This window comes from Ochotona princeps, chromosome 21, assembly GCF_030435755.1.
Source record: "Ochotona princeps isolate mOchPri1 chromosome 21, mOchPri1.hap1, whole genome shotgun sequence".
Taxonomy (NCBI): Eukaryota; Metazoa; Chordata; class Mammalia; order Lagomorpha; family Ochotonidae; genus Ochotona; species Ochotona princeps.
In genome coordinates, this window is record NC_080852.1 from 34,482,149 (window position 1) to 34,494,274 (window position 12,126).

A 12,126-nucleotide genomic window follows, 5' to 3' on the forward strand; every position below is an offset into this window, starting at 1 on the left:
CCCAAACTGCTTAGCAAGCAGGAACTCAAGGTTTGAAAATTGGTTGCCTGCTTGATGCATTCCTTCGTCTAGCCTTCCCCGGCAGTGCCTGGGCTGGAGCCGCAGTAAGGCCAGCATGCGTGCTGTGCTCCAGGACACAGCCTCCCCGGAGGCCTCAGCACACAGCAGGGCCCCGTGACTACTCACCCCACCAAGGCACCAGGGATACCCTGACCAGTGTGCCTCAGCCCTGTCCCACCACCACATCAGGGTGGGCCCAGGCCAGCCCTCCAGCAGAGAGGGGCAGAGTGGGTCCGACCGTGGCTCCTCCCACCATCAGGGTGAGGCTTGTGCTGGAGACAGAACTGGGGAAGAAGAAGCCAACAGAGCCCCGTCCTCACAGGTTACGTTCCGATGCGGGAGGTGGTCGGAAAACAAACATGGAAGACGTCAAGTAGCGAGTAGCAAGTGCTGAGAGCAACAGATCAAAGCAGGGCAGCCAGATGGAGCAAGATGGAGACGTGGGGTGCCCTTTTATCAGGTGGGGACGGCTCCTGAGCAGGGAGAAGCCTGATGGGAAGGCGGAGGAGACATCTGCACAAGGCTCCTCCCCTTCCAAGGTCTGGCAGGTGCAAAGGCCCCAAAGTAGAGTGTGCCCAGCTCGGCTGGGGAGCAGGAAGCCAGAGGCTGCCCACTGTGATGTGAGTGGCAGGGCAGTCAGCACACGAAGCTGGAAGAGCCGTGGGCCTGGGAGTCCTGGAGAGGGCAGCAAGAGGCTTGGGAGGCTGGAGGAGCAGCATGGTACCAACTGTGTCAGTGCTGTGTGGGGGCAGACTAGGAAGCAGCGGCCGTGCCCTGGGGGAGCTGGGAAGGTGAAGGCAGGGCTGGGAGGAGCCTGGGACCCTCCACCTGAGCTTCGAACCCAAGCTTGCCAATTATAGACAAGAGGGCCTGGGAGGGTCAGGCGGCAAGAGCTGGCGAGGGGTCCTGGCCGTCCAGGAGGCCTGGCCATCCAGGCTTCCGCCGACTGCAGGCTCCTGCACTCTTCTCTGAGGAACACTTCCTGTTCCCATCTTGGCATGCAGCTGGACGTCAGCCTTCCCCGCCTCTCTGAGGTCTCCCTCCCTTTTTTCTTGAGGCTCGTTTATTTGAAAGAGTTTAAGAGAGAGCCTCATCCCCTGGTTCACCCTCAGAATGGCACAGGGGTTGGGGCTGGGCCAGGCCAAAGCCGGGAGCCAGAACTCTGTCCTGTTCTCCCACGTGGGTGGCAGGGACCCAGGCACTTAGGCCATCACCCGCTGCCTCCCAGGTGCTCTAGTAGGGAGCTAGAGCAGAAGCAGAGCAGCATGGGATGTGGGCATCACAGACAGGCACGCACACTGCCCCTCCAGTTTCCCTTTCCGTACTGTAGAAATGCCAGCTAGGTGTTCCTCTGCTCAGCCCTTCCCACGGTGCAGGTGACTGGGCCAAGTCTGCAGCCCCCTGCCCTCTGCACCCCGCTGGCCCTGCTGCCTTTCAGTCTCTCAGAGAGGTCCAACTCTGGTCCCACTCAGGGCCTGGGCCGTGCACAGTTCTTCTCCTACCTGGAAGCTGTGGTGCTTTTTCTCATCTCTCTGCCTCAGCTCCAATGCTGCCTCCTCACAGAAGTCCTCCCTGACCACTCAGCATGAGTTAGGTACCGGAGCCACCATTCTCTGTGTCATAGCTCCCTGATTTTTTTCCCCTTACACCTTCCCATGATTCTGCAATCCTCTGTGTCCTAGTTCACAGTTTCATGTTATCTGCACAGTGGGAGTCAGGATGAGGCTTGTCAGGTCCTTGCATGCAGCAGAGCAGATCCTTGATGAGGCGTGGGTGCAGTATAGAGGAAGCCTCCACACAGTCGTCCACATGGCGTGTTTCAAGAAGGAATACAGCCCACCACATTCAAGGCAGGACTGGCAGGGGAGTCCCATGTGAGCAGCCCTGATGGGCTGAGTGAGCAGTGATGCTCAAGTTCTTGGGGTGGGTACCGGGCTCGTGATTGTTCCTTACATCCCAATTTGAATCCCTCACACACGGAAGCAGAGGCTGCCCCGTAGAGCAGCTGGGGCAGTTCTGTAAGTCAGGTTTGAGGTAGCCAGCACTGTTCTGAGTGACCAGGAAGACCTTTCCAGGGCCTTGGGTTGAGGGTGTGAAGGGTGTATGGCAATTGGCCAGGTGGAGGGAAATCCCCACGAGGGAGAAGCCCTCAGGGCAAAGCAGGGAGATGATGGAGCCGCCAGGGTGGGTCTGCTGCTGTGGCCTCGGGGCTGGTGAGCACGTGGGACAGGAAGCTCTTTGCTTTCCTCAAAGCTGGGTTGCAGAGTGGCACTTTTCAGCCAAGCACTTTCTGGTGCAGCAAAGGGTGACCCAGGAGGCAGTCTCCATCAAGTTCCAGTTGGCACAAAGGTCTCTCTACTCGCAGCAGCCATGACTGCAGGGTAGTGCCAGCATGAGGTGTGAAATGGGAGTCTGTGTAGGAGGGGGTGATCAAGATGTGCCTAGTGGTAAGCTGCCCTGGAGGCAGGAAGCAGCAGAGGCGGGCACTGGCACCCTGACTGCTGGCCGGCTGGCTGGGAAGGCAGGCAGGCGGCTCAGGCCTGACTGCTGCGTAGACAGAACTTCATGTAAGCTGATCATCTCCGCGCACTCCCAGTCGCATTCCTTGACATCTTACTTTCCCATTGCCTTTGCAGACGATTTCAGAGATGTTTTATGTTTCTTTTTGATTGATCTTGGCTGTGGCTTTTGACACCAGCCTTCTCACTTTCTCTGCCCCCCCCTGACCCCTTGGTTAGGTAGTTAATGATCTTTAAACAAACACTTGGTATGAGGGCTCTCCACCAAGGGTCCTGGGCCAGTGTACTGAGCACAGCATTCGCCCTACATCCCAGGAGAAAGCGCGGGATGCTTGGCAGCAGCCCTCTGCAGCCCACGGGTGTTAGTAGCAGCCTTCTGAAACATGTTGAACCTTTCTGTTTCTTTTAAGAAAAACCTGCAAACACACTTCATCTCGTCTCAGAGCCAGAGATCACAGTAGGATGTTTATCCGGGTCATGAACGTTAGTAGGACTTTCCATGCCTGTTCCTGATTTACACACTGTGGACAGGGGACCCTGCCTCGTCCAGGAGTCAGTGCAAACTTTTCAGAAGCAGAGATAAGATCAGGTTATTCCTGAGCCTCAGCTCCTGGGGTGACTTCCCGGCCCTGCATGACACAGCATGGGGCCGCGCCTTGACCTCCCCACCCTCTCTCCCTGCCCTCCCCTGCAGCAAGCCCTCCTGCCTCTTTGTTTATTTCTCAAACTCAAGCACACCAAGTTGCTTCTGTCTGCAGGCCTTGGCCTCTGCATCCCACATTGGCCATTTTCCCTGGGTCATCCCTTGACTGACTGCCTCAGAGCCCTGGTCAGCACTCAGGCACCACCTCCCAGGGGCCTTCTCAGCCGCGGCGCCCTGGGTGGTTCCCACAGCGTGTGCAGTGTATAGTGTCTCAGTAGTCAATGATGTATCTGCATACATGTCATTTTCTGTGTTAATTTCATTTATGTGCATATGACTTGAGGTCATGTTGGGCCATAGTATGATGCATGAGTTCCCTGTATATGTAATGGTGGTGGTGCATCTGTACTACAGTCCTTCTGCAAGGTGGAGCCCAGCACACAGTAGGTGCTCAGGAATTGTATGTCAGATGGCTAAAGAGGCCCTACCTGGGGAAGTGCAGCCGGTGGGCAGACAAGGACAGGGTAGGCAGCAACAACAGCAGGCTGGGTGTGCTTTGGGGTGGGCCTGGGGTGGGCACTGGGAAAACAGGGCCAAATTCTGCCCACAAAGGGTCCAGGCAAGCTCTTCCGAGCAGTGGTATCTGGCCTGGGGAGGGAAGGGCAGATGGTCCTGGCTTGGCAGGCTGAGGAACTGGGTCATGTGGGCAGAGGCTGGGAGCAAGCCTTCACAGAGAGCTGGAAGTCCAGAATGGTTGATGAAATAGTAAACTGGGCAAATGCCGCCATGGGTGAAGCAGGAGCCAGGGGCTGGAAGGAACTGGGCTGGCCCCAGAGTTGACCTGCTGGGACCCCAGCCCTGGGCATCAGGCTTTCAGAGGAGTGCCTGCCCTGGCCTGTCCTCCGTGGGTCACGTGTGTTGGCGAGTCTTGGGGTGGGGCCTCCCTGTCCCTCGAAGCGTGCAGGTTTCACGTGCTCCTCCTCTTGCTCCCTCAGGTGGTGAAGAAGGTAAAGTCCATGCAGATGTTCCGCATGCCCGTGACCTCAGCCATGCAGGGAGACCGGCTGGGCATCTGCGTCACACAGTTTGACCCCAAGCTGCTGGAGCGCGGGCTGGTGTGTGCCCCTGAGTCCCTGCACACTGTCCACGCGGCACTCATCTCTGTGGAAAAGATCCCATACTTCCGAGGGCCCCTGCAGACCAAGGCCAAGTTCCACATCACAGTGGGCCATGAGACAGTCATGGGCCGCCTGATGTTCTTCAGCCCTGCCCCCGATGCTTTCGACAGCGAGCCTGTGCTGGACTCCTTCGACTTCTCTCGAGAATACCTCTTCCAGGAGCAGTACCTTGGCAAGGATTCAGCAGGGCCTGTGGCAGACAGCGAGGAGGCTGACAAAAAGGCAGGCCCGGCCACAGAGGGCCGCTGCCCTCGGCAGCAGTGGGCCCTGGTGGAGTTCGAGAAGCCCGTCACGTGCCCCCGGCTGTGCCTGGTGATCGGCTCCAGGCTCGACACGGACATTCATGCCAACACGTGCCGCCTGGCCTTCCACGGCATCCTGCTGCACGGGCTGGAGGCCAAGGACTATGCCGAGAGCTTCCTGCCCACACTGAAGGTGTTCAAGCTGAAACACAAGCATGGCCTCGTGGAACGGGTGAGCGCTCAGCCCCCTGCCACTGTCCCTTCCTCTTGGGTAGCCCCCGCAGACCTTTATTGGTTTCTAGGCAAGGAAGGAACCCATGTTCTCTGGGCTACAGCCCGGTGGCCAGCCTTCCACTTATTCCCATGGTGGAGACCACCTCCCTCACCCCACCCACCACCATAGATCTAAGCAAACCTGGCATTTCCTCAGTGGCGCATGGCAGGATTCACATGGGCCTCCCTGAATGCTGTCGCCTCAGCCGGACCCTGGAACCCTCCATGGGTGCTGACCTTCAGCAGACCAAGTGGCTGCCCATGTCCACCCGAGGCTGCCCGTGTCTGCCCAGACTGCTTATGTCTACCTGCCCAAGGCTGCCCGTGTCCGCCCCAGGCTGCCCATGTCTGCCCCCGGCTGTGCATGGCCACCCCTGGCTGCCCACGTCTGCCCCCAGCTGTCCATGTCCAAAGCCGGAAGGGACTCAAGGAGGCAGGGAGTCCCCGAGAGGCAGAGGAGTTTGTTGTCACTAGACACAGACCGTAAGCATGTGGCTTGGCCACCTTGATCTACTTGCTTCTCACAAGAGTTTACACAATGTGGTAGTCTGTCCCCAAGCCATGAAATCCCCTACTCTTGTGAGGCACCTGGCCATGCAGCTCTGGGTGGGAATCCACGGCCAACTGGACCTTGTAGACAGCTAGGCAGGCATCCAGACCCCCTGTCACATGGGGCTCCTCCACCCCCGGGCTTGTCTCGGGGTGTGCAGATGCGGCTCTGTGATTCTGGGACTTGTATGGGCTTTAGCTGACTGAGCGTGGGGCACTGGTGAGTCTAGGTGGGGTGCAGGGCTCCTAGCAGGGTCTGTCCTGGGACTTCCAGCCAGCAGTGATGAACCCCATCTCTGGGTCCTGGTCTTGGAGCGGATGTCAGCGTGTGGTCTGACCCCCATGGAGTGGGTCCTTGGGGGGAAACATGTCCAGGGTTCCATTGCTCACCCGCCTCTATGCAGGCCAGGGCTTCTCCTCTGGAATGCACTCTTGCGGCAGGGATTCTTCCTCGTGCTTACGTTGTGTCCTGGCCCCAGGCCTGCCCTCAGCTGGGGAAGCTGCCCCTTGTTGCTCTCTCCCACACCCAGAATCCAGGATCCTGGGCTCTGGGAGGCCGTGGGGCCTGCTCAGGGGCTGCAGCAGCCCATGTCCAGCCTGAAATGCTGATTGGAGATGAAGGTGATAAAGTGTGTGTCATTCGTTTGCCTGGCTTGATTTATTAGGAACGTTATGGAGCATAATTATTCTGTAGTGAAATGTCTACCCACGCGGTGTGGCCGCTGCCTCTGATTGCTCCCACACAGGCCCGTCCACCATGGGCAGCCACCCCTTCCCGTGAACCATCAGAGTGTGCTGAGAGGAGAAATGAGCACACTGCCAAAGTGATGGGCTTCATCAGGGCTGGGGGAGGGACCCAAGCCCAGCCCATCAAGGGCGTCCTGTAGCCGCTAGCCTCATCCTGCCCGGGCCAGGGAGGCCAGGAACAGACACACAAAAACCTTAGACTCTGAGAGCATAGCAGTGTGAGTCCAGATGCCACACACACAAGCCCCTGAGCCGCCACAAACTTCCTGCTGCCGGCTTCCCAGAACGGGTCCTATTAGCCAGGCCCCCGGGTGCAGGAAGAGGGCTTCCCCAAGGCTCCTGCTGCCAGCTCCCTGAATGCCTGTGCTGCCGCCAGGTTCTAGGCACAGACTCTGGGTCTCCGTGCCCCACACTCCCCCTGGGCCTGGGGCAGGAATCAGCAGGTCGCCCTCTACCCCTCTTCCACCCCATGTGAGCACCTGCTGTGTGTCTTCACTAGATGCCTGCGTTATTCTAAGACCTTCAAGTGACTCTGAGTGGTGGTGTTGACTTTGCCTTACCTACTTTTTTTTCTTTACAGTTAAATAGATCACTACCTCCTAACATGTGTAAATATTTATACATGCGTAAAGAAAAATCTGAACAGAACAAAAGGTTACTTAAATTTTGTTCCTATTCTAGTCACTAGACTCCTCTCCAGCATGGGGTAAGCCAGACTGGGAACCAACTTGTGGAACGTGAAGTGACTTGCCAGAGGTCACATGCCAGGAAAGTCAGGATTCGAACCCAGGGCTGGCTGGCCTTGGAGTTGATGTCTTTCCATTGAGTCAGACAGATTTTTGCCCAGTGTGTCCCGAGACTGTGCTCTGGAAGAGCCAGTGCCTTCTTGCTGGGAGCTTTCTCCCCTGCACACTGGGGAAGGCCCTGCACAGCCAAGCTGGGGCCCTCACAGGACCCTGTATCAGCTGTCTCTGTGTGTCCATTCACAGAGGGCACAGAGCAGTTGAGAAGGAGCCACCAGAGCATGTGGCTTCACACCTGAGAGCCGAAGGTACAAGGCAGCCTTGCCCAGGCAACTGCCCAGAGGCAGCCCGGCCGGGTTCAGAGCAGTAGCCCTGGTGCACCCAGGGGCCTCAAGATTGTCCGACTTACCTTGACTGATGCTCGGGGGGTACCAGGCACACATGCAGACCTGGGCTTTCTTGGGTGCCTGCCTCCCCGATAGGTCATGGGACCTTTGCCCACACCAGTGTCTCCCTTCCTGCAAACTGGGATTTTCTTTTTTTTTTTTTAAGATTCATTCATTTTATTACAGCCAGATATACACAGAAGATGAGAGACAGAGAGGAAGATCTTCCGTCCAAGGATTCACTCCCCAAGTGAGCCGCAACGGGCCAATGCGCACCAGTCCGAAGCCGGGAACCCGGAACCTCTTCCTGGTCTCCCATGCGGGTGCAGTGTCCCAATGCATTGGGCCGTCCTCAACTGCTTTCCCAGGCCACAAGCAGGGAGCTGGATGGGAAGTGGAGCTGCCGGGATTAGAACTGGCGCCCATATGGGTTCCCGGGGCGTTCAAGGCGAGGACTTTAGCCGCTAGGCCACATCGCCGGGCCCCAAACTGGGATTTTCACAGCTCTGCACCTGGGACCAGAGAAAAGCGAAACAAGCGATCGCACATAGGTTTTCCAAGGCCAGTGCTCGGCTCCTGCTCCAGGCTTATAGCTTGATTATTGATGCTTTTTTTTTTAATTAAAAAAAAGGTTTATTTCAAAGGCAGTTACAAAGAGATAGAGGGCGAGACAGAGAGCTCTTCCCTGGCTGTGCTTCCTGGGTACATTGCAGCCACCTCACTCCAAGCTTCCTGGACCTCCCTGAGAAGTTACCGTGAGGTCAGGACACAGTGAGAAGGTTAAAGCTGGCCCAGGTGGGACCTGCAACCCCATAGCCACCTGTTCCCCTCACTCTGAGACGCCAAGCAGGCACGTGAGGAACGTCAGTGACTACTGTTGTCAGCTGGTTACTGAGCTCCCAAGAGCGTGCCAGGCCCTGAGGGCACAAGAGAGACGTGACGTTTGTCACATGGAGACTACCGTAAACAGAAAGATAAGGATATTCAGGTGTAAACGAAGTGATGGGTAACACTTGGCACACGGAGATGGTCACTGTCGCAGTGGACTGTTTCTTGCTTCCCCAGTTTCCTGTAAGATGGTCGGGACAGGCAGGTGCCCAGCCGAGGTGGCCTACCTCAGAGGCACTGAGCAGAGCAAGCAGTGGCCTGAGGGCCAAACCTGGGCAACTCTGCTTGCCCCAAATCTAATCATTTTAAACAAGCTTATTTTCTCTGGATCCTTTTTTGTAGACCTGTGATCAAACACAATTGAATAATTTATCATTGGCAAATGGCCTTCCTCACTTGGTTAACAAATGAGCCATTTGGAAGCCCCCTTTGATTGAAGCGTCATTTCATGTGTGTGCACGTGCGCACATCTGTCTGCTGTGATGTGTGATGAGACGGACTCCTCATTTTTCTAACTCTTGTTTTTCTCTGAATGGTGTGATGACAAAAACCCAGTTTTGTCACATTTCTTCTAATGCCCATACTGTACACTGTATGTGTTTTATTTATTTTTTTTTTAAAGATTTATTTTATTTTTATTACAAAGTCAGATATACTGAGAGGAGGAGAGAGAGAGAGGAAGTGGAGCTGCCGGGATAAGAACCAGCGGCCATATGGGATCAAGGCGAGGACCTTAGCCACTAGGCCACGCTGCCGAGCCCTGTATGTGTTTTATTAACACAGCTAATTAGCACAGTACTTTGCTGCGCCCATACCCCACTAAGCCTTATGCTGCGACATTTCAAGTCCACCTTTACTTGATGTAAAGTTACCTGGGTAGGCAGTGGTAATAAAATAAATAGGACGTTGTGGTTAGGTGGATTGCTGCTGATGTTATTATGATATGTAGCTGCTGAGCACGTGACGGGTCTCTGTCCTGGCTGCTCAACTCTACTGCATGTCACAGAAGCAGCTGCAAGCCACATATAAGTGAATGACACTGAAACTTGGATTCTGTAGTTTCGTAGATCACGAAACATTTTTCCTTGGATGTTTCTCAATGTGTTTGAAAGTGGATTGTGAGTCATTTGTAGCTCATGAGCTGTGTGACAGCCCCTAGCAGGCAGAATTGGACCTCTTGCTCTGAATGGTGAATCAGATTCTGGCGATAGGATGAACAGCCTACAAGCAAAGCTCTGACCATCACCTGCAGCAAAAAGCACTGCCACCCCACCCCCCACCAGTCCTGAAGAGCAGGTGTAGGTGGGAGGGAGGGGAGGGGGCCACAGGACGTGAAGGAAGAGCAGGTGTAGGTGGGAGGGAGGGGAGGGGGCCACAGGACGTGAAGGAAGAGCAGGTGTAGGTGGGAGGGAGGGGAGGGGGCCACAGGATGTGAAGGAAGAGCAGGTGTAGGTGGGAGGGAGGGGAGGGGGCCACAGGACGTGAAGGAAGAGCAGGTGTAGGTGGGAGGGAGGGGAGGGGGTCGCAGCTGAGGGGCCACAGGATGTGAAGGAATCCTGCAGGACTCTTTCCGGGGTGGAATAAGGAGAAGAGAGCCAGAGCATAGGTGGGAGGGAGGTGAGGGGGTCGCAGCTGAGGGGCCACAGGATGTGAAGGAATCCTGCAGGACTCTTTCCGGGGTGGAATATGGAGAAGAGAGCCAGAGCATATGGTAGCAATGAAAATCATTGGTATCCTGTAGTAGGTACAGATACAGAATGAAATGAGTGTATAATAAAACTTCCATGTTTACAAAGGAAAAACTGGAATGAATGTGAACCAACAAAAATAAGAACAATATTTATTAATAATTTTAAAAGAATAAAGTTAAGTACCAGTCATTACGCTAAATGTGAATGGTAAAATTTGCCTCTTTAAACACAGAGACTAGAGGCAGGCATTTGGAGAAATAATTTAAGACACTGCTTGAGACAGCACATCTTATGTCATGGTGCTGGAGTTTGAGTCCTAGCTCTGCTCCTGAGTCCACCTTCCTCCTGATGCACATCGATTGATAAACTGGGTTAGAAATCAGACAAGGAAAATTTAAAATTTTAAAATCCTTACCAGGGTAGGTATGTAATAATGAACAATTACAAACTGCAGCCACAAAACTTGTTACAAATCAGGAAGAGCCTGATTTTTAAAAAGGAATTGTAATTATCGTAGGGACACGTCAGCATACGTTCTTTAAAATCAAACAAGCTGCTAGACAGCAGGTAAAAACAAAGAGGTGTGAGACCATCAGCAAGCATGGTTTTAAGTGAATGCCAGTGCCTCCATTCCTCAAATTAGAGAACAGGCTTTTCTTTTGTTCATTGCATGTCTCTGGAGTAGTTATAAAAACTGATTATTCATCAGTAACCATTCAAAAGAATATTTGTAGAATATGTGCTATGTTTTTTTTTTTTTTTGAGGGCTCAGGACATTACAGTGAGAGAAAAACCCTTCCATCTTAGAGCTGGGTTTGTAGTTATCCTGTGACCACAGAGGAAAGATTCTAGTAGATTTTAAAATGCGGAAGGTATGGACCATTAAATTAGAAATAAAGAGTGTATGTGGAGTGATAACAGATAAGTATAGATATCAGAATAGATATTGTGTGTGTGTTCATTGTTTTGTATGTTCTTGGACATTTACAAGCAGTAAATTGTTCATTTGGTTAAGGCCATGGCCCCTGTACTATTTATTTTAGAGTGTCTAATTCCTTTGAGTTTTCTTTCTGTCCTTTGGTCACATCACAGAGAAAATCTTGGGTGAGCTGAAGGCGTGAAGCACGCCCTGCTACTCCCAGCCAGCAGCAGCAGAAGGCGGATGTCGCTGGGGTGTGTGTTTCTACCGTCAGCTCCCTCTACTTACATTTAGTGATTTTTGCTTTTCCCTTAAGGTGCCTTTTAAGCTAGGTAAAGAAGATGTCAGGTGACTAACAGTACAGGTATGCCAAGATCTGGCTGAAAAGACAGGCTAGTAGTGAAGGCCAGGCCTACTGGGCTGTCTCCAAGAGGTCACCTCCACCTCGGCCACCTGCATGTCGAGACCAGCCGTAAGCCAAGGGCCAGAGTCTCCCAGTGCCCTGGTCAGGCTGTAGGGGATGGGAGGGGAGTGCGGAATCCTGCCTGAGGGGCAGGAAGAGGGCTGTGAGGGAGAGATGGCCTTTGAGCTGCATTGGTTGGATGCTGGGACGTCTGGGAGAAAAGGAGAGGCGGGGGTCATCCCAGGCCCAGAACAGCCTCTGGAAAGCAAAGGCCGAGGGAAAATGGGGTCCCAAGGGCAGGACCCTAAGCGCAGAATGGCAGTGGCAGGAAGGTGGACGCCACAGGAGAGACAACCCTCAAATCCAGCCCTTGATTCTGGAGCAGGGACAGTGCTATAGGTTGGGGCCTGGGATGCAGGCAGGCCCTGGAGCACCTGCCAGGGAAGGCCTTTGAGTGAAGGCTGTGTCCCTGGAGACCTCGCCCTCTTTAACCTGTTTGGACCTCCCCATCTTCCTTAGAGGCTCCAAGGCATCCCAGCTGGCCTGCTTCGGAGTCACTCCCTAGCTGGGCCATGCGTCTCACTCTGTGATAGCTGCACAGCCACCCTCACTGTTGTGAGCTGAGAGGTGGGACAGGTAAGGCTCAGTCCCCCGACAGTGCTTGCTGGGCCCCACGGCCTGGGCTAAGGCCCTCACCCCACCCCAGTCATTTTCAACCAGAGCTAGTTGTCCTTCTTACAGCTTGCTCAGGTGCATGTTGCCAGCAGGGGAAAGACAGCATGCCAGCTGGCCTGCCACTGACGGGGAATCGAGTCCCAAGACATGGCAGGAACATGCGGGGCAGGGCAGAGGCCAGCCTGAATGCAGGCGAGGGGCACCAAGTAC

The 12,126-nt window shown here is 54.6% G+C and overlaps 1 protein-coding gene across 2 annotated transcripts in view; it reads left to right on the forward strand.

Moving 5' to 3' along the window:
- EEFSEC (eukaryotic elongation factor, selenocysteine-tRNA specific) overlaps window positions 1-12,126 on the forward strand; it is a 204,517-nt gene that overhangs the window by 160,337 nt on the left and 32,054 nt on the right. For both annotated transcript variants that reach the window (XM_004581345.4, XM_058678421.1), the window contains exon 5: window positions 4,218-4,874. In XM_004581345.4, the coding sequence (XP_004581402.2) occupies window positions 4,218-4,874 (657 nt within the window). The remainder of the gene's footprint in view (window positions 1-4,217; window positions 4,875-12,126) is intronic.